Source organism: Nicotiana tabacum, chromosome 4 (genome assembly GCF_000715075.1).
Source record: "Nicotiana tabacum cultivar K326 chromosome 4, ASM71507v2, whole genome shotgun sequence".
Taxonomy (NCBI): Eukaryota; Viridiplantae; Streptophyta; class Magnoliopsida; order Solanales; family Solanaceae; genus Nicotiana; species Nicotiana tabacum.
The window spans coordinates 81,013,303-81,038,355 of record NC_134083.1 but is presented as its reverse complement, the minus strand read 5'-3'; the positions used below and the strand labels follow the sequence as shown (position 1 = coordinate 81,038,355).

The window sequence follows — 25,053 nt, the reverse complement described above, 5'->3', positions numbered from 1 at the left end:
GTCACTTTATATAATGAAGGATTTGATGTGGTGGCGTCGCTACCTTACATTTTTCTCTCATTTTGTCCTTCTTTGTTATTAAATAATTATATTTTATTCTTTACCCTACTTTTTAATATAATAATTCTACGTCGTATTCTATTTTTTTTTAGTAATGTTGCAAGTTTATTCTTCATATTTTTGGTGCGTGACATCATGAAATGATGAAAAACGATACAATCTATCCAAACATTGTCTTCATCAAACAATACAATACAATACAATATAATACAATACAATATAATACAATATAGTACAATATAATACGATATATTATGAAACATGTAACCACCATCCAAACAAGTTGTTAGTTAACTGGTTATAAATAGTTGATAAGTTTTAAATGTTGAAAAGTATTATTTTAGTGTTAAAATAATTTTATAAATAAGCAGCTATGTCTCTGGATAGAAGAGAAATAATGTGTAATAAGTAGTTAATGTGATTGGTGAAAAAATAATGATAAGCTACTTATTTGTTAAAATAACTAAAATACCCTTAATTTATTTATTTTTTAAAAAATAAAAGTTTATTTGTAAGAAAAAGGGAGGAATACATATGGAGTGAAGAGGAAGTTACAAGTTCTTTTTATTTTGGAAAAGTATTTTGAAAATTAAAATTTTTATTAATGATAAAATATTAAAAATCTTAGTCAAACACCCAAACTTATGACTTTTGGCTGTTTTTTACTTATAAGCGTTTAGAGTGTTTATCGAACGCATTGATAAATCAAATATAAACTGATTTGGCAAACTTATAAGCTCCAAACACTCTCTTAATCGAGAAATTAATGATATTTTCAATATAGACAACAACTCTCCTCTTGCTTGGGTCAATCTAGAAATCTTCTTTGTGATTTCCAACAAAAGATTAACAAAAGGATGTGAGACTGGTGTGTGTTGGTTGGCTTATCTCTCAACTCATCAAAAGAATAAGAGGGTGTTTGGCTAAGCTTATAAGCTGACCAAACTAGCTTATAAGTACCTTTTAGTTTATCTACGCGTTTGGTAAACACTCAAAGTGCTTATAAGCTAAAATCAGCCATAAGTCATAAGCTGGTCACCTCCAACTTATGACTTTTCTGCTTATAAGCACTTTTAGTTTGACCAACACTTTTACTAGTTTATCCTTAATAATATTTTCTAATTCACAAAATACTTTTCCCAAAATAAATTTCTTGACTTTCTCTTCATTCCATATTCGTTACTAATTCTTTTCTTTACAAAGAAATTTTTAATTTATAATCTTTTGAAAAATATTCAAGGGTATTTTAGTTATTTTAACAAAAGAATAGCTTATCAATACTTTTTAATCAAACACATCAACTGCTTATTATCAGTTTCAACACTTCTATCCAAACACGTAAATGCTTATTTTAAAAATCAGTTTTAGCACTTTAAAAAACTTTTTGGCACTACAAGCTTATCAGCTATTTACAATCAGCTAATCCAAACAGGCTCTAAATTGTGTCTCTGTGTTTATGATCTATAAATTGGTTCAAACTAGCACAAAAATCAATTGGAAATCCAAAATGACAACACAACACTAGTAAACATGCCTATAAAGACTCGTCTTTGCAGCAAATCCTCTTTAATAGTACATTTTTTCTAGTTAAAGAAATTTGAATTCAATTTAATCCCTTTCCTATTATACTTATTTTAGCGAGGTTTGAATTTAGCGTTGAAGATCTAATAGTTGATTCAAGATAGCGCAAAAATTCGTTGTGAGTCCAAAATGACGACACAACACGGGCGGTCGTACCTCAAGAGATCTTCTTTGTTGCAGATCCAATCCAACAGTAGCTTTGACTAATTTATAAATAATTTAAATTTAAATTAATTCCTTTTATATCCACTTTCGTAGCAAGATTTGAATTTAGTGTTAATGATCTATCAGTTGATTCAAAAAAACATCGGAATCAGTTTGGAATCTGAAATGACGGCACAATACATGTCGCCATACCTCGAGAAACTCCTATATGCCACAGATCCACTCTAAAAGTGAGTAATTATTTTACTAATTGAAGTAATTCGAATTAAAATTAATTTCTTTTTTTATTTTGCTTGCTTGCACTAAGTTTTGAATTCAGTAAAAGAAGTTTCATTACTGAACATTTTGGTTATCCCCACGAGGAGATTTATCCGATATTTGTGATGTTGATTGAGTGTAACAAGATACTTTGACAAATTAGTCAATGTGCATTTAGATTTCTCCAGACACTATTTAAGATAACACTATTGAAAATAGCTGATAAAATTTAAATTTTGAAATTAGTATTGAAATTAATTTTATAAATAAGCAGTTATGTCTTTGAAAAAAATATTGAAATGAGTAATAAGTAGTTATTGTGTTTGGTAAAAAAAAATGCTGATGAGTTACTTATTTGTTAAATAACTAAATTACCCTCAAGTTATTTACAAAAAACATTAAATTTAAAAGTTCATTTGTAAGAAGGAATAATAGATATAGAGTGGGGAGGAAGTTAGGAGTTTTATTTTTGGAAAGGTATCTTGAGATTTTTTTTTTTTTTTTAAGAATAAAGTACTAAAAATATTGATCAAAACAAATTACTTATAAGCCAAAAACCATAAGTTAGGGTAACCAACTTATGACTTTTCGCTAATTTTAGCTTATAAGTATGTTTACCCTTAAAGTTGGATAACAATTAAACTTATAATTGGTTCTAAGGATACGTAATTTCACTTAATACCGATAGATAAATATGAGGATGGGTAATAGAAATTAACAATAAAGTAAAGCAAACCGGTGTTAGAATGAAACTCAACCCTCGAGTTTGGATACCCTCGAACTGGTTGATGCCAGAACAATTAAAGTATAACAAGCTGATGAACAATAGTATAAACGAAAAAGAGAATTATATTGCTTTTTATATCTGTCAATCATGCCCTACAAATGATTAGGTAATCGATATATTTGTTCCTCCAATCCTAGGTCACACTTGTGGAGTTGATTTCGACGTGGCCTTCTTCGATTACTGACCTTGAAAGTTGTACGACAGTCCACGAGCTAATCTCGTCGTCTTCGACTGATGACCCCAAATTTATGAGGGCATCGGCCTCACTGTTTTGTTCTCGAGGCACATGTTGTAGGGTCCATTCTTTAAACCGATGTAGAGTCACTTGTAGTTTGTCCAAGTAACTCTGCATTCGATCTTCTCGAACTTCGAAGGTTCTGTTGACTTGGTTTACCACAAGCATGGATTCATATTGGGCCTCGATGACTTCTGCTCCCAAACTTTTACCTAGCTCGAGACCTGCAATCATGGCCTCATATTCGGCCTCATTGTTAATTAACTTGGCAGTTTTGATAGCTTGTCTAATTGTATTACCCATGGGTGGCTTCAAATCGATGCCTAAGCCGGACCCCTTCACGTTCGAAGCACCGTCTCTGAAGAGGGTCCACACCCCCGATGATGTACCCGACTTTATTAATAGTTCCTTTTCGACCTCGGGTACGATGGATGGCATAAAATCGGCCACGAAATCCGCAAATATTTGAGACTTGATGGCCGTTCGGGGTCGATACTCGATATCATACCCACCGATCTTGACAACCCATTTGGTCAATCGGCCCGAAAGTTTGGGCTTATGCAAAATATTGCGAAGGGGATAAGTAGTCACCACGCCGATCGGGTGACACTTAAAATATAGTTTTAATTTCCTAGAGGCGCTTATTAAGGCAAACGCTAATTTTTCTAAATGTGGGTACCGGGTCTCGACCTCATCTAAAGTTCGACTAACATAGTAAATCGAAAATTGCGTACCTTGATCTTCTCAAACTGGGACCCCACGTACCGTGATTTCTGAGACTACTAAGTACAAGTAGAGTTGCTCGTCCGCTTTCGGAGTATGAAGCAGTGGCGGGCTCGAGAGGTACCGCTTTAATTCTTCCAATGCTTGTTGACATTCCGGGGTCCATGCAAAATTCTTCTTCTTTTTGAGCAGTGAGAAGAACCTGTGACTTCTATCTGAAGACCTCAAGATGAATCGGCATAGGGCAACTATGCACCTGTTAATATTTGTACGGCCTTAACATTGTCCACGACTGTGATGTCTTCAATTGCCTTGATCTTATCGGGGTTGATCTTGATACCCCGATTCGATACCATAAAGCCGAGGAACTTGCCTGAGTCGACCCCGAATGCACATTTCTCCGGGTTGAGTTTTATGTTGTATTTTCTTAGTATATCGAAGGTCTTCTGCAAATGTGTCAAATGGTCCTCTGTTTGCATGGACTTAACTAGCACGTCGTTAATATAAACCTCCATTGACTTGCTTATTTGTTCTTCGAACATCACATTTACTAAGCTTTGATAAGTGGTACCAGCATTTTTTAGTCCAAATGACATTACATTGTAACAATAGGTGTCGTACTTAGTGATGAACGAAGTCTTTTCCTGATCCTCCAGGTTCATTTGTATTTGATTGTACCCGGAGTAGGCATCGAGAAAACTAAGGATCTCATGGACGATCGTGGCAGAGATCATGCGATCGATATTTGGCAGAGGAAAAGAGTCTTTAGGATATGATTTGTTTAAATCTTTATAGTCTACGCACATTCTAAGTTTATTACCCTTTATAGGGACTACGACTACATTTGCTAACCATTCAGAATATTTTACCTCCCGAACGGATCATATTTTGAGAAGTTTGGTTACCTCGTCCTTGATGAATGCATGTTTTACCTCGGACTGGGGCCTTCACTTTTATTTTACCGGGCGGAACTTCAGGTCCAAGCTAAGTCGATGTGTAGCGTTCCGGCGGGATCCCTGTCATATATAGGTGGGACCAAGCAAAACAATCCATGTTATTGATAACAAATTTAATGAGTTTTACCTGAGCTCGGGAGTTAACCCCGTACCCAGGTATACCTTTCGATCGGGTAGATGCTTGATCAATATGACTTGCTCCAGATCTTTGACTGTCGATTTGGTGGCGTCGGAATCCTCGGGGATTATGAAGGATCGAGGGATCCAGTAGTCATCGTCCTCGTTCATTACCTGCTTCTCCGACTGATCTGAGGCTAGTGGTTGTGGTTGCTATTTAGCTTCCCATTTTCCTTTGGACTCTGATCCTTTTGTTGATGAAAACGCCGATACTGGTATTACTTCGTCGATCGCGAACAACTCTTTTGCAACATGTTGTTCCCCATACACCATTTTTACTCCATCCGGTGTTGGGAACTTCATCATTTGGTGAAGGGTCGAGGGGACCACCCTCATGTTATGAATCCAAGGTCTTCCGAGCAGTGCGTTGTATCTCATATCGCCCTCGATCACATGGAACTTTGTTTCTTGAATAGTTCTGGCTATATTTACTGGTAGGATGATTTCACCTTTAGTTGTTTCACTCGCCATGTTGAAGCCATTGAGAATCTGAGCTGCGCGTACGATCTGATCTTGTAGGCCAGGCTGCTCCACGACCTTCGATCGAATAATATTGGCCAAGCTTCCTGGATCAATTAAAACACGTTTAACCTGAATTTTATTCATAAGGATAGATATTACCAAAGAATCATTGTGGGTTTATGAGATCTCTTCTGCTTCCTCATCATTGAATGATAAAGTGCCTTCTGGCACATAGTCTCGAGTTTGTATTTCTCTGGCGATTGACACTTTAGTGCGTTTGAACATGGGCCCTTGTGGAATATCAAACCCACCAACGATCATGTGAATCACGTGTTGTGGTTCTTCCTGCTCGTTTTTCCTGTTTGCATCACTGTCTCTGAAATAGTTCTTAGCTCAGTCGCTCAAGAAGTCTCGAAGGTGACCCTCGTTGAATAGACAGGGCACTTCCTCCCTTAGTTGTCTGCAGTCTTCGGTTCTATGACCATGTGTACCATGGTATTTGCATATTGATTGGGGGTTTTTTAGGGATGGATCGATTTGTAAGGGTCTGAGCCATCTAGAATCTTTGATTCTCCTAATGGCTGACACAATACCTAATGCGTCGATGCTGAAGTTGTATTCTGAAAATCGTGGTGCTTCTGTGGGATCAACATGTTTATCGAAGCCACTTTTGCTCATGAGCCCTCGAGAGCTCTGTCCTCGATCGTTTCTTCGATCATTTCAGATGGGATTACATCCCGGGCCACTGTTTCTACGATCTGCGTTGTATGGTTGATACAGATCTCTGTTCGACCGGGGTTCTCTGTCGATATCCCTTTGAGTTATGCCGACGGGCCTGTTTGGATAAACGGAACCGAAAGGGGTCCCCGATTGATCATCCTCGACCCTGATCTTTGACTGGTACTGATTATGTACATCGGCCCAGGTTACTGCTGGATATTCAATTAAATTCCGTTTTAGATTTCGTGATGCCACTGAACTGCGTTCGTTCAAACCCTGAGTAAAGGCTTGAACAATCCAATCGTCTGTGACCTGTGGTAGTTCCATGCGTTCCATCTGGAACCGAGATATGAATTCCCTCAACATTTCGTTGTCCTTTTGTTTCACCTTGGAGAGGTCCGACTTCCTAGTTGTAACCTTTATTGCTCTAGCATGTGCCTTTTATGAAGGAGTCTGCAAGCATGGCGAATAAATCGATGGAATTAGGCGCCAAATTGTGGTACCATATCATTGCTCCTTTCGACAAGGTTTCTCCAAATTTCTTCAGTAAAACAGATTCAATCTCATCGTCTTCCAAGTCATCCTCTTTTATTGTGCATGTATAAGAAGTGACATGCTCATTAGGGTCGGTGGTCCCATTGTACTTAGAAATTTCTGGCATTCAGATTTTTTTTGGAATGGGTTTCGGAACCGCACTTGGAGGGAAAGGCTTCTGTACGAATTTCTTTGAATCCATACCCTTTATAATCGGCGGTGCCCCCGGTATTTGGTCAACCCGAGAGTTGAATGTCTCTACTTTCTTGTTATTTGCCTCGATTTTCTTTCCTCCCTATTCAATCCGTTTAGTGAGCTCCTCGAACATTTTCATAATGGCGGGGTCAGCCCCCGATTCGTTGGCATTCGACATTTCCAGCACATGCTCAGTCCTATGGACGACTTCTGGTTCGATCCTACTTGGTGTTCGGTGTTGATTTTGTAGTTGTGCTATAGCGGCTTGTTGAGCCTGTAACATTTTGAATATCAATTGGAGTCTAACTCCACCATCTTCTCCGCCCTACGTACCTCGACTACTTGATCGAACTTCCCTGCATACACTACCTTCGGGATCAACGCCCAAATTTGCATTTAGGGCGACATGTGAACTGACATCGACGGGATTTGCAATTGGTGCTCCCTCGAGGTCAGTCTGAGGCACCTCGATTCCTGGGGCGACTATGTTGTCATTTTTTTCGTGAAATCCGAGGTTGTTGTCACCATGTGTAGGCACTGCTTATGAGTTTGACATGTTTATCCTGAAAACAAAGTTTCTTACGAGAATAAGTGTAAAAATAGTGTGTGTTATCGGAATCAGTATTAAGCAATCACTATTATCCTAGGCCCCGCGATAGGTGCCAAACTGTTTACCCTTAAAGTTGGATAACAATTAAACTTATAATGTGGTTCTAAGGATACATTATTTGACTTAATACCGATAGATAAATATGAGGATGAGTAATAGAAATTAATAATAAAGTAAAGCAAATCGGTGTTAGAATGAAACTGAGCCCTCGAGTTTGGATACCCTCGAACTGGTTGATGCCAGAACAATTAAAGTATAACAAGCTGATGAACAATAGTATAAACGAGAAAGAGAATTATATTGCTTTTTATATCTGTCAACCGTGTCCTACAAATGATTAGAACCTCCTTTGTATAGTAGAGGAATCCCACTTATGGTATGATTATAATTACAGAAGAAAATCTCATGATTAGCTAATTAACCGTTTCTGATTTGATCCGTTCCGAGATTTATGCCATGATTTTCGACCAGTCACGGATATCTCACTTTTCTGTTATTATGTTATCTTCGATCTTGCTCGATGTCTGTCTCATTTAGTTTCGATCGCTACTAGCCTCGATCTCGACAGGTACCTCGGTTCTAAACTCGGTACCTAGTCCTCGTAATTTAGTCTGTTCCGTTATGGGGCCGTCATTCGATACAATCTCCCGGTCTCGGTTAAATAGTAAAATTGGGTGGGCCCGATTTTAACCGTATACAAAGTACTTTGAGTATTCATCAAGTGCGTTGATAAATCAAAATGTGTAACTAGTTTAACAAACTTATAAGCGTAGCCAAATACTCTTTTAATCGAGAAATTAATGACGTTTTCAATACCGACAACAACTCCCCTCTTGTTTAGTTCGATTTGGAAATCCTCTTCGTGATTTCCAACAAAAGAATAGCTAAAGGATGTCAGACTAGTGAGTGTTGGTTGGCTTATCTCGCAACTCATCTAGAGAATGAATTATGCCTCAATGTTGATGATTTATAAGTTGATTCAAGCTAGCACCGAATCAATTGGAAATCCAAAATGACGATACAACTTTAGTACCATACCTCTGGGGACTCCTCTTTGCAGCAAATCCACTTTAATAGTAAATTTATTTCTAGTTAAAGTAATTTGATTTCAATTATTCTTTTTCTATTATGTTTTTTCTATCAATGCTTGAATTCATCGTTGATCAAATAATTGATTCAAGATAGCACAAAAATTCGCCGTGAGTTCAAAATGACGACACAACACAGGCGGCCGTACCTCAAGAGATCTTCTTTGCCGCAGATCCACTCCAACAGTAACTATTTAACTAATTTAAATTCAAATTAGTTTCTTTTTGTATTTTACTTTCGTAGCAAGGTTTGAATCTAGTGCTGATGATTTATCAGTTGATTCAAAACAACATCGAAAAAAGTTCGGCCGAATGACGGTACAACACAGGCCGCCATACCTCGGAAAACTCTCATGTGCCACATTTCCACTCTAAAGGTGAGTAATCATTTTACTAATTTTAGTAATTCGAATTAAATTCAATTCCTTTTTTGTTCGATAATTTTGAATTCGGTAAAAGTAATTAGATAAATTCATACATTTCTTTAGATTTTGGTTATTCCGGCTAGTAGATTTATTCGATACTTGTATTGTTAATTGAATGTAACTAGATATTTTGACAAATTAGTCAATGTACATGTAAATTGTTCCAAACACTATTTAAGAAAGTAATATGGGACTGGTACTCATGATTAATAGAAAATGAATGTATCAAGATGTTATTTTGAAATGTAAGACGGACGTCAAAGCTGCTTTAAAATCCAACACATTGCTTTCTCTCTTTCATGTCCGGCCCCTCACCCATTCTTTCCCAAATCCTAACACTGTTTTCAGTCACTCTTGTAATCCTAGTGAAGATTTAACTTTGTTGAGTGTAAGTCTTTATACCAAAAGACTTATTATGCAAAATTTCATATTCAAAACTGTGCTGGAGTGAGCCTCTTTGTGGAGGGTTTAAAAAGCCCTAATTTTTCCATCTGGGTTATTGAGATTTAGGGTTTTAATCAAAACCCAAATCTCTTTTTTCCCCTTTAGACCCACAAAGATAGTGAATTGAAGCTGTTATGTTGTGTACATAATGTGCAATTCCTTGTATTAGGTTTTAGATTTTGTGGATCTTTGTGTGTTTGATTTTAGGGAAATGGATGGGCGGAGAATATGTGCGAGTCCTCGTCCATGTTGTGGGAGGAGGGTGGTGGCGAAGAAGCGGCCACGTGGAGGGGTTGATGGGTTTGTGAATAGCGTCAAGAAGCTACAACGGAGGGAGATTTCTTCGAAACGTGACCGTTCTTTTAGTATGAGCGATGCCCAGGAGCGCTTTCGGAACATTCGCTTACAGGTTTGATTGATCCTTTTGCTCAATTCCTAGTGTTGGATTTAATTTATTGCTCAGCTTTTGTGTTACTCTGTAAGCGGAGATTTGATTTATTACAGAATTATTGGTTTTATGTTGGTTGAGAGGAATTGGGGATACGAATAGTCAGTTCTTGAGTTTATGACCTAAAATTTGATTACTTCGTGATTCGTCAATGGCTGATACTTGTTTGGGGTCCTAATAGGCAAATTAACAGTTTGTTTCCATTTGAGTAATTTTATGTGAAGAAATGAGGATTTTGGCAAGTGGACTGTGGACTTGTAATTGTATTGGTGAATTGATGTAAGGCTGTGGTTGGTAAAGTGTGTGTTTATTAACAGTTTTGTCACTGGAGTTATCAGAGTGAATATAGAAGTAAACGTAAAAGTTGTTTACGGTGAAATAGGGAAGCGAAGAAGAAGATATGTAAGAATCACCCCTTCATTAGCACAGTCAGAATACTAACTGGAATACTATGACATCATATAATTATAACTTAAATTTCTGTCACAAAAATATATTATGTTCCATTACAGTTGTGATATTCAATGTCTATGAGTTGATATTACATCTTAAGTTGTTTGACTTAAATTAATTTAACGTTTTAATTGAACCAGTGAGTAATAGTATGAAACAGACTTCTTATTGCTTTGTTGAGGGGATGCATTAAGAGAGCAGGTGGTATTAGAGAGCTGATGGCTTATATCTAAGCAGTATATGCCTTTTGCATGTTTATTCTCGAACCTCTTGTTCTATGATGCGAAGTCTTTTGCTGATTTCGTGTACAAAGTTGATTATCCAGATAACGGATCTTTTTATGTGATTTGTTCCATAATTGATGCCTGACTAATTTATGATTGATTTTTTTGTTCACCTTTTAGATTACAACAACAACAACAACAACAAACCCAGCTTAATCCCATTTCACCTTCTAGATTCTTGAAATTAAATATTTCCATGAACAATTGACCAAGGTTAGTGGGAATTCTGGCTAGCTGGCTGGACACGACGGTTATAAAAAAAGGCAGAATACCCTAATAGACACTCATACTTTCACCGTTTTGACATTCCGGTCCTCATACTTTACGAGTTTTCATCTAGACATGTCCACTTGATCAAAGTCAATCCTTTAAACACTTCTAACCAAGTGTGTACCTCAATTGTGCTGAGTGGGTAACACATCAGCAGCCACCTCGGAAAAAGACTGCCACATTATTTATTTTCTCAGCAAGTATTTTCTTGTAGAGAAAAGAAGAAAAATCCCAAACGACTCCTTTACCAACAAGAACCATTCCATAGTACACCTCATTCCTTATCTCACTACCGTGAACCACTCCATAACCCCCACTGAAGATCACCCTTCCATATCTCATCAGGCAGAACCCTTCTTCATCCATAAGTATAGCCTCACCCATTAACTTCTCCCCAATGTTACCGCTGGTAACCACATAAAAAAAAAAAATTAGCCGTCGCAAAAAATTCTCTTCACTGTAACCAAATAATCGGCAGCCTCCACCTTCCTCTAAAAATCACCGGTGGGAATCACCATAAAATCCCCCATCTCTTCTTCATCCCTTGTAAAAAAGAAAAAAGGAAAACCCCAAATCGGACCGCCAACATCTCGAAATCACCTGAAGAACTGATTAATTGGAATTTCGTTGCCTCTGTCATTGTTTTTAGTAAAGAACTGATCAATTTATTTTGAGTTAACAGAAAAAAAGGAAGAAGAAAACAAAGGAACTTCTAGAAGTTAAGTGGAGAAATCAATTGGGTTTTCATTATATTATATATATAGAAAATGAAAGAATAAATAAAAGGTTATTTTATTAAAAACATAGAAAGTTAATATATTTCTATCTGATTTTGAAATTTTGAAGCCTTAGCCATTGTTTTCGGTGGTGTCGAGGAAAAAAGAGGGAGGGGGACAAGGTGTTTGGAACGACATGGAGGAGGGGAGAAACTGAGGAAGAGCAGAAAATGGGGGAGGGGAGGAGAGGAGAGGAGATTGGGTTTTCAAAATTTAGTTTTGATTAATTTTATAACTTTATTTCTTTTCAATTTTTTTTGATTTTAATCCTTTTATAATAATCAAAATTAGTAGTATCACTCTCTTTGCAGGCGTGAATTACACGCAATTTGTCCATCTCAGACATATCAAAGCCACACAAGCTCGGTCAACGGTTAGAGGGGTTTAAAATATTAGTTTTGATCACGTGGAGGTGTCTAGATGAAAACTCGTAAATTATGAGGACCGGGATGTCAAAACAATGCAAGTATGAGTGTCTATTACGCTATTCTGCCCAAAAAAAGCATTTAGTGAGAGTTGTCTTTTTGTGTTTCTAGAAGCATGCATAGCTATCAGGCTGAGGAAACAAGAACATGGTTTACAGATTGTGGCCTTTTGAGGGCTGGTTTTATTCAAAAGAAGAATTTCATCATTGCTAGATCTTTAGATACATGTATTTTCTTGAAATGATGTAGCACGTATTTATGGCTTGTTTCCTGGATGTGATTCAGTATTTCATCAAAAAATAGTATTCAGTTAGTTGAAGATGCTATTTTCATCACATATATATTCTTGTTAATTAATTCTGCTGACACTTCTCTGTAATTACATGTGATCTCAGGAGGAATATGACACCCATGACCCTAAGGGACATTGTGCCATGGTACTTCCTTTTCTCAGGAAAAGATCAAAGATAATTGAGATAGTTGCTGCACGTGATATTGTCTTTGCCCTCGCGCAATCTGGTGTATGTGCAGCATTTAGTCGAGGTAAAGCATATTGTCTTGATATTTTTTTCCTGCATATTTTTATCCCTGCTTTTGTCTGGCACCTCTGTGTAGGTGCCATGACCTTAAGTAAATTAATACATATCTTTACAAATGCAGAGACTAACGAGAGAATATGCTTTCTGAACGTCAGTCCAGATGAAGTTATAAGAAGCTTGTTTTACAATAAAAACAATGACTCGCTTATCACTGTTTCAGTCTATGCTTCAGATAATTTCAGTTCCTTGAAATGCAGAACCACAAGGATTGAGTATGTGATAACTATTGCGCTTGGTTGCTCTCTTTCATATGTTCTTTTTATCAACTTCTAATCTTATATAGTTGATAAAATTAGATACATTCGGAGGGGTAAACCAGATGCTGGCTTTGCTCTATTCGAGTCAGAGTCATTAAAATGGCCTGGTTTTGTGGAGTTCGATGATGTCAATGGAAAAGTACTTACTTACTCCGCCCAGGATAGGTGACTGTTCTATTCCTGTTTTTATTTTCAAAGAGACCCGACAAAAGGTCATATGTTTTTTATTGTTGTTAATTTGCTGTTGTACTTACGGAACTCTTCTCACTTTCATCAGCATATACAAGGTGTTTGACCTGAAGAATTATTCAATGTTATATTCAATCTCAGACAAAAATGTTCAAGAGATTAAAATCAGGTAAACTCATTACTTTGCATCGTCTCTACAGAAACGCTGGTCGTTGTATTTGTTGCATGAGTAATTGTGTGGAAACTTGTCTGCATTTTAGGCTTCTTCCTCCGGGCGTCATTCCAAGTCAATAAGCTATTGTAATTATACTTGATCCCTGTTAGACTACCATATAAATGCTTTAGCTAGAAATGAAAGTTTAGCTTTTCTGGGGGAATGGTTTAAAATGGCAATTTTACTTGTGCCCATTTCATGTTTGCTTGAGTCGCTACCCATTTTAAGTTTATTATATCGTCAATCTTGTGTATTGCTCCGTTTCTATTTCTTCGTCTTTCTGTTTTCTTCTGTGTGTCCAGATGTTCCATAAGAGCTTTTGTTTGTTTTTGTTATAATAACATAATATTTCAAGATCTCATATTTGAAACTATGACCAAGTGAAGAAAGGATGTTCTAGGTAATGTGGGTTCATTTCACTAAATGGAGTTCAGTTATTTGTGTTTTACGAGTGTATTCTCCATAATTTTGCTGTGGTTTGACTCGGAAGACCTGGATTTCTGTCCTATATATTTTTTAAAAATCTTTCCCCTCTTTTCTTTTAAGCAGTCCAGGAATCATGTTGTTGATATTTACCAAAGCTAGTGGCCACGTACCTCTGAAGATTCTGTCCATTGAGGACGGTACTGTTCTTAAATCTTTCAACCATCTTCTTCACCGAAATAAGAAGGTGGATTTCATTGAACAGTTTAATGAAAAGCTTCTTGTCAAGCAAGAGAACGAGAATCTTCAGATTCTGGATGTGAGTAGCTATCTATGTTTAACAACTCATCTGTCTTCCTTTTTCATCGTTTCTAATGTCTACTGGATGTAGGTACGCAATTCTGAGTTGACAGAAGTTAGCAGGACTGAGTTCATGACCCCCTCAGCATTCATATTTCTGTATGAAAACCAGTTGTTCTTGACATTCAGAAACAGAACAGTAGCTGTTTGGAACTTCCGCGGGGAGCTTGTTACTTCATTTGAGGATCACCTTTTATGGCATCCTGATTGCAACACTAACAACATTTACATAACTAGTGATCAGGATCTTATTATTTCATACTGCAAAGCTGATTCCGATGATCCCTTATCTGAAGGAAATGGTATGTTAGATTTCAGGAATTTCTCAAGTTTTGCTTGATGACTGAAAACAACAATACTTCTTTAATTCCATTTTAAGTGACCTGGCTTCATGCTGTTTAAGAGTAAACTCTTTGAATGGTGGATATTGACTTATCATTATCATTGCTGCTGCTACTGTTGCTGCTGCTGTGCTGCTACTGTTATTTTTTCTTGTTATCATCATCATCATCATCATCATCATCATTTACATTATTATTGTTCTTATTAAAGTCAGTTTTTTTTGTTATTATCATCATCATCTTCTTCAAATATTGGATTGGTACGGGTCTAACTTGACTGATATGATTTGTGAGGATTCATATGGCTGACTCGAACTAGCTAGGAATGGACAAATTGTTATTGTTGTTGTTTGGTATAGAGGAGTCTAAATAATTGTCTGAAATGTGAAAAGATAAAGAGGTTGTTTGGAAACATGTTACATTATTTGAAATAACTTATTATAGTATTAGTTTATATAAGTTGTGATTGTTGGATGAAAAAAAATAGCCATTTTAATAGAAGAGGTCAAAATTTTGGGACCCACTCTACATAAAGTAGGCCAATTAAAATGGCAAGGAGTCGATAAGCGTTTGGATGGCTGTATATCATGATAAATTTGATCAATCTGCCACATGTATTCATGTATTACAGAGTGCCTCACACACATTAGTAAGCTTAGAGCTAGGGAGCACATATGTAACCTGGATGGCTGGACTAGTGGGATTTATTATTTATTTATTTTTTGCCGTTTCATATTACTTTTATGAATTTCTTCTGAGCATGAGTATTCTGGTTTGGCAGCGGGATCTATTAATGTCAGCAATATTCTGACCGGAAAATGCCTTGCTAAAATAAAAGCAACCAGTGGCCTCACTGCTGATGATTGTAGTGCCAGTTCCAGTGGGCCCGGTGGCAAATGCTGCAACTCACAAAAGCGGGTCCAAGCTTCCAGAATTAGGAGCACGGTTGCAGAAGCCCTAGAAGATATTACTGCCCTTTTCTATGACGAAGAGCGCAATGAGATTTATACCGGAAACAGGCTTGGACTAGTCCATGTATGGTCTAACTGAAGGTTGACTAATTCTCCTGCTTCTCCTTGATATGTCTAAGATTGTTCCTGATGAGGAGGAATGCGTCAGGTAACATTTGTATCATTAGGGTGGTGTTTGTTAGTCTTGTTACTCCCCGTGGAGGAATGGTTTAAGTTGTGTCATCTATTTTCTTTGGACTGTATTGTCTGTTTTGTAATGTGGTTGCTTGGGTGATTACCCTTTTTAGATTGAGAGATTCTGCAGATGATTTGTAGTGAACTACTAGTACTTTTGTAACTTAGGGCTGTCTACTGATTCGTAGGCAGAGCGAGTTAACCAGTAAGAAGTCTCATTTGATTCAGTCATTCTGATGTTGCAATGTTTAACTGCGCAACTGTGAACAATGAGTTCATAAGTTGTGCTTAAAATTTTGGTTGCTAGAGCAATCAAGATTTATAATTACTTAATGTCAACCCCAAGGCAACCAACACATCTGTACCCAGAAACGGCATGGTCAAGGTTTTTCTTTTTTCTTCTCAAAAACAAAAGAAGAAAAAAGGTTTCCTTTTTTCCGTTGTACAATGTGAAAAATAACTACTTGAGGCACCCACCATTGCTTAGACCACATGGTCTACCCTCCAAGTTCTCAACAACAACCCAGTAAAATCCCACATGTGCGAGGTCTGGGGAAGGTAGTGTGTACGTAGACCTTATCCCTACCCGATGGAGTAGAGGATGTTTCCGATAAACCCTTTCTCAAGATAATGAAAAGGAAAAAAAGAGTTGGTCTGTAATTAAAGTTAGTTTTACCTAGTTTACGCTGTGTGTGATAAATGACTATGTTCTTCACTACCTAGTGGCGATAATATTAGCACCAAGTCATCATTCGTTAAGGCCATGGCTGTAATTTCTTTTTCATCCATTCTGCTAAATGTCTATCTTTTCGGCTCGGGTTGGTATGGGTATAATCTGTTAACCTTGCTGCCTGGCTTTTATCTCTACAATTTTAACAAGTTAAACACACTAAGGGAATGGATGTCTGTGCGGTTGAAGGGGTGAGTCATCTTGGGAACCAACATTTACTAAGACGACAACAACAACTCAGTATAATCCCCCACTAGTGGGGTATGGGGAGGATAGTGTGTACGCAGACCTTACCCTCTACCTTGGGGTAAGAGGTTGTTTCTGATAGATCTTCGGCTCCCTCCCTCCAAGAACTCCCCACCTTGCTTTTGGGGTGACTTGAACTTACAACCTCTTGATTAGAGGTAGAGTATGCTTTCCAATAGAGCAACCCATAAAATTTTGAATTGAATTAATAGGAGGGTACATCAAAATTTTAAATAAGGCAACAAATTGGGTAATGCGAATGAATAGAGACAAGAAGGGAGGAGATATAGTGGGGTGCTGTGGGACATCACATGATTTATTGTTATTTTTGTGGTGGGATCGAATCTGCTGTCTGGGCTCTGAAATTTGTCACCATAAACCACATGGATGGTGGATTCGCAAATTGGAAATTAGGCATCTTTATTTTTACGAATCACCGTTGCTTCAAGATTTGCTAAAATTTCTAGGCTCACAAAATTAGTAGTGGCTGTGTGTTTGCCTTGTGGTGTGGGTTGTTATTCTTTCTTCTAAGTCAAGCTATAGGCCCGCCATTCCCATGCACCTGTCTTTCTATAGCTCCCTTTAATCTCTATCGCATTGAAGTTCTTTGTTGAATTTTTGAATAGTTTGACATGACTATGCTTAAAGAATAGATAGTTATACCATTCGAGTTGTGGTAGGATCGAACGATTCGTTCATCTTTAACCAGAAGTTTTGGGTTCGAGTTCTTTGACATGAAATTTTTTATAGTAGAAAGCGTTTTCCTCTTTAATAGGTACTACCGTCGCACGAATGCTGTAATACAAATACTAAACATGGGTTAGAAAATTATATATGAAAAAAAAAAGAATATAGTCATTAATCATTATACATTATGAGGCTACGGTTTAGATTTCAAAACAGTAGCATTTGCTGCGTGGAACATGAGTACTGTCGTCGGTTAATTTGACTTTATTTGCAAAATAAAAAGAGGACTTTTCCTCAGCAAATTTCTAGTTCAAACATTATAGTATAATCATTTCATTTCGATGCAGGCAATATATGAACTTCATCTCTTGACTTTGATACATTCAATAAAAATCACTGGACGGTGCATAAATCAAATGACATAACCCCATGTGGAATCTTTATTCCCGTTTCTCAAATTACCTAATAAAATTAATACTAATCCCTTACAAATAAGAATGTAGAAAGGAAGTATTGAAGAGGAGTGAAACGTGACATCACGCGCCACAAGTGTTCGGTGCAATAATAAAGACATCATCGATGTCTGCGGTAGTAGTAGGAATAAGCTTTTCTCAAACGCAATCACCGCTTTCATCCCCCACTCTCCCACTCTCCACTCTCCACCCACCCCCAACTGAACAAACATTTGCTTCTTTCTCAAACCCAACACACAGTCACACACTGTCTCTAAGTATTTACCCCCTTCTTTTTCATCTTCTTCCTTGCACTCAAAGTTCTCTTCTTTACTCCAACTGTGGGCTGTGACCACAACTTTTATCAAAGGAAAAAGAATGAAAAGAGCATAAAGACTTTAACTTTCTTATGTTCTTGATTTGGACCAACCCCATTTGAGATCTTCACCAACAAGCTCTTTTTCTTTTCTCCAACTTTGAGGGCTGTGCTCCATTTCCTGTAAGTCTCCTCTTTTTCAACCTGCATTTTACACTTTGCTGAAACCCAATTAGATATTTTATACAGTCCAAGAATACTTGACATTCTTTTTGCTATATATTGAGTTCTTGAAATAGTGACTATTAAAAAAGAAACAATGATAGATTGAATTAAAAGACAAAATTTTGTTTGAAGGTAGATCTGATTTTGGATGCAGTTATGTCTGTTCTTCATTGTTTTAGTCTTGTTCCAGCTTACTGACCTATAGACAGTTGAGATTTAGTTATATTCAAGTTGTTGGGTCAGGTAAAAATTTAATTTTGTCACTGTTTGGTTGGTTCTGTTTTTAAGGTCAGCTTGCTTGATTTTCGTCCCCTTAGACTATAATGTGTTCCCAAGTGATGTATTTGATTTGATAGTTACTTCACTTCTATATTTGGTGTAAGTTTGTGTTTGTTTCAGTCTTCTTTGATCAAACTGAGTTCTTTCTTGAAATCAATGCACGTCTCAGTTACCTAAAAGGGTTGAAAGTAATCTTGACAATCTTACATTGAGCTAATTGGCTAGCTTCCTTTGACCAGGCTTAGGCTATTAAGAGACGAAAAAATGGAGGATGGAATAGATGCTGATGTCTTGATGGACTATGTTGAATTTCAGATTTTCCCAAGCCAGAACAGGTAAGTCCTTTTGTTTTTAATTCGACCGGCTGTATTCTAGGTGCAATCAATTTCATAATTTTCATTAAGTGAGCAATATTTGTGTTGATCGCTTCATGAGGATTCGTTAACTTTTTGTTTCTCCCTTTTTGAAATGGGGAGACCGGAAATTTAGTTTGTTCCTAGTGTAGCAAGAGAATAGACCAGTTGAGGTTTTCTTTGGTTACTTAAATCCCAATAGTTGGTGCACTTGACATGAATTCTTCTTGCGGATCACGGTTCTCCTGATACTATTTCTTCCTATTTTTACTATATTTTGGGCGCAGGTACGAGTCGCATATCTGCTATGGCAACAAGTTAGAAACACTAACCTCCGGTCTTCTGGAGCAATTGGTGCTTCATTCTCCCAAAATCAAATCTTTGCACTCAAAGGGATCAGATTCCAATTTCAGATTTAGACCCCTAGGGAATCTTAGTGACGCAAAATGGTTTACAAAATCCACATTGATCAGGTTCATTCAGTCATCATTTACTTATTTTTTTTAAATCAGTTATTCACTCATCATTTACTTCAAAGTTCAAACTGTTTTCGAAAGATTTTTGTAAGCTTCCATATCCCCATATTCCAATCTTTGTTTTCCAGGTTTCTTCGTATTGTCAGCTCATCACCTACAATAGATATGGCCAAGGCCATGGTAAATGAAATATCTCAGCTTGAAGAAGCTCGGAAGTTTCATGTTTCTTTGTATTCAAAGGTGCTTTTATTGTTCTTTATAATTATTCTGACCCTTCAATTAATCTATAGAACCTGTAACAAGCAGAATACTGAGCTTGTTATTCTTTTAGGGTCCTCAGGATCGTATTGGGAGCGATGAAACAGGTTAGTCTTACTGTTCTCTGCGTTTGTACAATCCTCAATCTGACAAAAGAAAGAAAGAAAATAGCAACTAATATGGTTTTTCTTACTTTTAGCAGAATGCGATTACTCAAGTGGTGCAGTGTCATCATCGCAGCAAGTAAATTATCTGTCTATATTCCTGGATTATTTTTTAGTTCTTGTCTTTTCAGAAAGTTATTGTATATACACGTTTAAAGATAACATGATCTTTGATACCACAGCAGGCAGATGATAACTCTTCTTCATCAGATGCTTCCAAGTATGTCCCTATCCATCTTTCATTTTCTTAATCCAGAAATTAATCTATCATCTCCAAATAATCTAATGGTATACAGGAATGAATTGCTGAGGGCGATCGAGTTGAGGCTGACTGCTTTAAAAGGGGAACTAGCTGCTGCTATCGACCAAGCTGCTGGCACCACATGCTCTTTTGAGGATGTTATTAACATAGAAAAGTTTTCTTACTATTTTGGAGCTGTTGAAATGAGGTAAGGCCCTAGTGGCCGGAAGAGTCCAATCCCTTTAATCATTTTTCAGCTGTTTATATGCTCTGTCAATGCGCTGTTTCTTTTTCGTTTAACCATGATTTCCTTTTGTATTTTGAGTTATCATAAACGGGAGGAAAACCTTTCGATAAGTGAGGTTGCCCGTTGCTCCAATGGCAGTGGCACTCCACTTAAGAATTTGGAGTTTCGAGTTATCAAGGGTGCTAAGTGGAGAAGGCCACGTTGACTCCTGGCAGGAGGATTTCGGGGGTTGGGTTTACCTTATCAAAAAGGTTTCCACGCTTGTTTCATCTGTCAACTAGCAAGATCTAAGGGTCTATCAAGTTTGGAGTAGATCAGCTGATTTTCAGTATTTTGATTAGACAGTTATTTAATTAATCAATTCTCTGTACTTATTTTGTTCCTGAAACCGAACAATACTTGTTCTTTAGTTTCCAAATCAGTGAAAATGACTTTTTTAGCCAAAGCCGAAAGTGTTTTTTCTTTAATTTGTCCCCTGTTTTTCTTTTAACCATTTCTCCAGCAGAATATTCTTTGTTGAAAATGGAAGTGTTCATTTGGTTCCAAGATATTATTTTACACCAATAAAAGTGTTTTAGGGCTTTAGTGATATTTTCCGCATATAAATTTCCACATGCACATTGTTCCCAGAAACCAAAATAAATGCTAGTTGTTCCAAAAACAAATTTGTTTTCCAGTTGAAGCGCCACCTTACTCCTACTTAATTGTTTTCAGTTAGTGATCTAATGATCACTCATTTCGATTAGTAGAGACCGTTTCCAAAATCTGAACGAAATAGCCTTAACAATGAGGGCAAAGAAAATCTAATAAAAAAATTTGTTTTTCTTTTTGTTTTATTTGTCTAATTTTAGGGGGTGGGTCACTTTCTTCGCCTGAGATTTTGGAAGCTAAAACTTCTGTTTCAGATTAATTTCTTTTAAAATTGTGGTTAAGTTAGTGATACTCTTCTTTCACTTTTCTACTACAACTACAACAACAACAACCCAGTAAAATTCCACTAATGGGGTCTGGAGAGGGTAGTGTGTACGCAGACCTTACCCCTACCCCAAAGGAGTAGAGAGGCTGTTTCCGAAAGACCCTCGGCTCAAGAAAACAAAAAGACAAAAGGAGACAATATTAGTATCGCCACAACAATCATAGAAAAAATAGGAACACCATGAAATACAGAAGAAAGATACAAAGCAAAAGCGATAGCTAGTAAATAGGACATGCATTGAAAAGTAAAGTAGTAAAACACAACATTGTCACTAGCTATCTTAGACAAAAACCTTACCTGGCTAGTCCCACAATGGTACGAAGTAAGTTAAGACTCAACTACATCCTAACCTACAACTCTAATACTCGACCTTCACATCTTCCTATCAAGTGTCATGTCCTCGGAAATCTGGAGCCTCGCCATATCCTGTCTGATCACCTCTCCCCAATACTTCTTAGGCCGCCCCAATACTTTTCTACTACTTGAACCTAATTCATCTGGAAGATGTGTGCAACAGGTTAATGACTGCATTGTATGTTGTCGTTTCAGGAACTGCCTACAGAAGTTTATTGCACTGAGCCACGAGATTCCGGGTAAAGAGTTGTCTCTTTCAAGAACTGATGTCAGAAATGACAAAGTTGGTTCAGTAGAGGGCAATTCTCAAACATCCGGAACATCAAAGTCGGAAACACCAGTGACATATAGTGCTTCCCCTGCAAAAGCTGCACAGATGGAGAGGCAAAACTCATCAGGTAATGAGGAATCTTCCTGTACAAGTGAGGAGGAACAACCGTCAGCCGAAAGAAGTCGGACTCTTATAAGATCTGCATCTCCAAGAAGGTCTGCATCTCCAATGCGAAGAGTCCAAATTGGGCGCTCTGGGTCACGAAGATCCACTGCTTTAACGATTAAGAGTCTAAATTACTTTCCTGCCAGAGAAAGGTCAATCTCTCATAAAGATGCAGCTGCCAGCGGTAGTGATGAGGAAGACTCTGAGCAAACCTCGAAAAAGGCTGAGAAGGATGTGTGCAGAATGAGTGTGCAAGATGCAATCAGTCTCTTTGAAAACAAACAGAATGGCGGAACTGTTGATTATCAGAGGACAAAGTCACTATTAAACGGCTCAATTGGTGCTAATAAAGCGGTATTGAGAAGATGGAGTTCAGGGGTGTGTGAAAGTTCTAAAGGCTCTGTTGATGTGGCGACTGATGATCCAGTTTCCATGGCTATCAATAAATCGGAAGATCAAGAAACTGAGGGTACTTTGGAAATAAAACCCGATTCATACTCTCCTCCCAAAAGCCTTGACGCCGATGTTACTGCTGCTGATTTCGAACACAACTTACCTGAAGAAAAAGCACATAGTCCAAAGGCTACGAGAGAGGAATCTCTCCCTAACCAAGGTGCAGAAATAGGTGAAAAATTAAATGCCTCAGTTGAATGGACTCGACAAAAGGAAGCAGAGCTAAACCAATTGCTCACGAAAATGATGGAAACCAAGCCTACCAAATATCGGAGCTCGGCAGCTACTGATAGCAAACACCAAAGCCGTCCCACTGAGCGTCGAGGTGGTTTCTATGATCATTACAAAGAAAAAAGGGATGAGAAACTTCGTGGTGAAACTGCTAGGAATAGAGCAGAGAAGGATAAACAATTTAAAGCACTGCAACAAGTTCTTGATGAAAGAAAAGCAGCAATTGTCTCAGGGAATGCAAGTAATGTTAGTAAAAAACCAAATATTAAGAGAACTCAGAGAACAGTCAAGAACTCCCTTGAATCTGCAAAAACCAAAGATGAAACTCCCAAACCCACTGTTGTAAAGAAAGCTTCATCAAAAGCATCGCAACTGCCAGCAACGCGGAAGTCATGGCCTTCTATGCCGTCACCAAGAGTTACAGGGACATCAACTGCTAAAACTCCTAAAACTCCTCCTATAACAAATTCTGCTGGTACTACACCTACCCGTAGAAGATCACAGCCAACAACAGCAGTTCCTCAGACAAGCCAAAAGGTTGAGAAATTACAGCCCCAAGCAAAACCTGTGAAAGCACCCCAGAATAATATCAGAAAGAATGTTCCAAATGGGGACAAGAAACTGCAGACTCTGACAAAAGCTAGCAAACCTACGAAAGCCAAAGTTCAGCCTACCTCTGGAGATTCTGCATCCTCTACTAAACCTAGACTCAGCAAGGTAACCAAGAAAAGTAGTGTGGTGCCTGTGGAATCAAAGGAGGCAAAGCCTTTTCTTCGTAAGGGCTCAGGTACTGGATCTGGTCATAGTCCAGTCATAAAGGCCAAAGTTTCATCTCAGTCTGAAAAATCTTTGAGGGAATCTACGGACTTCGTTCAAGTTGAGGAGAATGAGATGGCCTATGTTGCTTCTGGTCCACTTAATCAACTGCAGGACAGGGGTCTTGAGGAGTTAAAAATTCATGAAGATGAAGACTCCGGAATTCAGTTAAACAGCCCTCAAAAATATGAAGATAGAGAGAGCTGCAATAAGGTTACGCCAGATAGTGAAGATGATTTTCGAAGAATGGAAGAGTCTACACTGAAAAGCGAGGTTGAAGAGGAATCGAACATTTCCCCTAGCGCCTGGGTGGAAATAGAGGAGCAGGAGGATCAAGCCATTTCATGTAATGATGGTTTTGGTCCTAATGAATCTCAGGCTGATGTTGCAACTGTAAGAATCTCAAGTCCACGAGTTCGTCATTCTCTGTCTCAAATGTTGCTTGAAGAAAGCAGTGAAGATGTTATCGACTGGGGTAATGCTGAGAATCCTCCTACCATGATATATCAGAAGGATGTGCCAAAGGGATTAAAGCGGCTTCTAAACTTTACTCGTAAGAGTAAGACTGATTCGAATCCAACTGGTGTTTCAAGCCCATCTTTCTTCTCTGAAGGTGAGGATGATCCAGAAGACTCTAAACTTCTTACCAAAAGTAGTTCGGACAATCTACTGAAGAAAGCCACGCTTCATGCTAAGCATTCTGGACAACCAAAGTCGTCTTCTGAAGCCTATGAGCTATCCGGTATTTCTTTGTGCTTCGCAGCGAACATTTTTTCCTATTCTAGTAGACTGTTTTAATTGTCTATGTTAAGTTATTGCTTGCACTTCAGCTCTGTTTCATAATTCTTTTATCGATAAACCTTACATAGACTGGACATCCATACTTGCAGCTCAAACAAGTATAGGCAAAATTGCTGCTCAGAAATTGCAAGCGAGCCGGCTCTCAGCTCCAGCAAGTACAACAAAAGGTTTTCTTTCCTTTTGTGTTTTAAGTTCCGTCTTAATTTTCTGTCTTACGCCTTTTTGAAAATTGAATTTTTTTAGTGATATATATGTCCTTCATATTCTTGATGTTTTGGTATTTTTTGTTTCAGCATCAAGATCGTTCTTTTCTCTTTCTGCATTCAAGGGAAGCAAATAAAATGAAAGCTAAGTTCCAACAAGAAAGCAACATCAGCCTTAAGGTAGAGTCTTAATATTGTGGCTTGCAGCTGTTGCTTCTGACGGAGGTGGGAGAGGGGTTGCATATTTCTTTTTACCCATTTGGTGCTTTATTCTCCTCTCGGTACGCTGTACACTTAGGAATACTTCACAAGTAGGGGGATTACATTGTTTGTTACATTTGTCTCTCTGTACTTTGTATATTCACTGTTAGAAATGTAGTTTCTTTTGTAGGGTGATTGACCACATTTAATTTGTAATCTTTGCACAGAGGAGTTCTGTTTCTGACTGAAAATTTTGCAAATATTAAGGCATCTTAGCTCTTTGCTTGTTTATATATTTAACTGG

At 37.7% G+C, this 25,053-nt stretch overlaps 2 protein-coding genes across 20 annotated transcripts; both read left to right on the top strand.

The window, feature by feature from the left end:
• Nucleotides 1-8,348: 8,348 nt before the first annotated feature.
• LOC107774135 (uncharacterized) lies at nucleotides 8,349-15,835 on the top strand. 4 transcript variants are annotated; one of them, XM_075252086.1, is made up of 10 exons: nucleotides 8,349-8,737; nucleotides 8,829-8,928; nucleotides 9,628-9,829; nucleotides 12,472-12,619; nucleotides 12,737-12,887; nucleotides 12,972-13,097; nucleotides 13,210-13,290; nucleotides 13,885-14,077; nucleotides 14,150-14,420; nucleotides 15,241-15,835. In XM_075252086.1, exons 3-10 carry the CDS (start codon nucleotides 9,632-9,634, stop codon nucleotides 15,507-15,509), a joined length of 1,437 nt encoding a protein of 478 aa, XP_075108187.1. In that variant the 5' UTR covers nucleotides 8,349-8,737; nucleotides 8,829-8,928; nucleotides 9,628-9,631; the 3' UTR covers nucleotides 15,510-15,835. The 4 variants fall into 4 exon arrangements, with proteins under 4 accessions (XP_075108187.1, XP_075108188.1, XP_075108186.1 ...); XM_075252087.1 differs by lacking the exon at nucleotides 8,349-8,737 and having other exon boundaries at nucleotides 8,823-8,928; XM_016593611.2 differs by lacking the exons at nucleotides 8,349-8,737; nucleotides 8,829-8,928 and adding an exon at nucleotides 9,182-9,364.
• Nucleotides 15,836-17,782: 1,947 nt separating this feature from the next.
• LOC107774133 (uncharacterized) lies at nucleotides 17,783-25,040 on the top strand. Of its 16 annotated transcripts, none has more exons than XM_016593607.2 (11): nucleotides 17,783-18,218; nucleotides 18,779-18,874; nucleotides 19,180-19,365; nucleotides 19,497-19,608; nucleotides 19,709-19,733; nucleotides 19,829-19,869; nucleotides 19,973-20,010; nucleotides 20,087-20,239; nucleotides 21,804-24,286; nucleotides 24,435-24,512; nucleotides 24,639-25,040. In XM_016593607.2, the coding sequence occupies exons 2-11, from the start codon at nucleotides 18,804-18,806 to the stop codon at nucleotides 24,683-24,685; spliced, it is 3,234 nt and encodes a 1,077-aa protein (XP_016449093.1). In that variant the 5' UTR covers nucleotides 17,783-18,218; nucleotides 18,779-18,803; the 3' UTR covers nucleotides 24,686-25,040. The 16 variants fall into 16 exon arrangements, with proteins under 16 accessions (XP_016449093.1, XP_016449096.1, XP_016449094.1 ...); XM_016593610.2 differs by having other exon boundaries at nucleotides 17,855-18,218; nucleotides 19,976-20,010; XM_016593608.2 differs by having other exon boundaries at nucleotides 17,855-18,218; nucleotides 19,826-19,869; nucleotides 19,976-20,010.
• The last annotated feature ends 13 nt before the right edge of the window (nucleotides 25,041-25,053 follow it).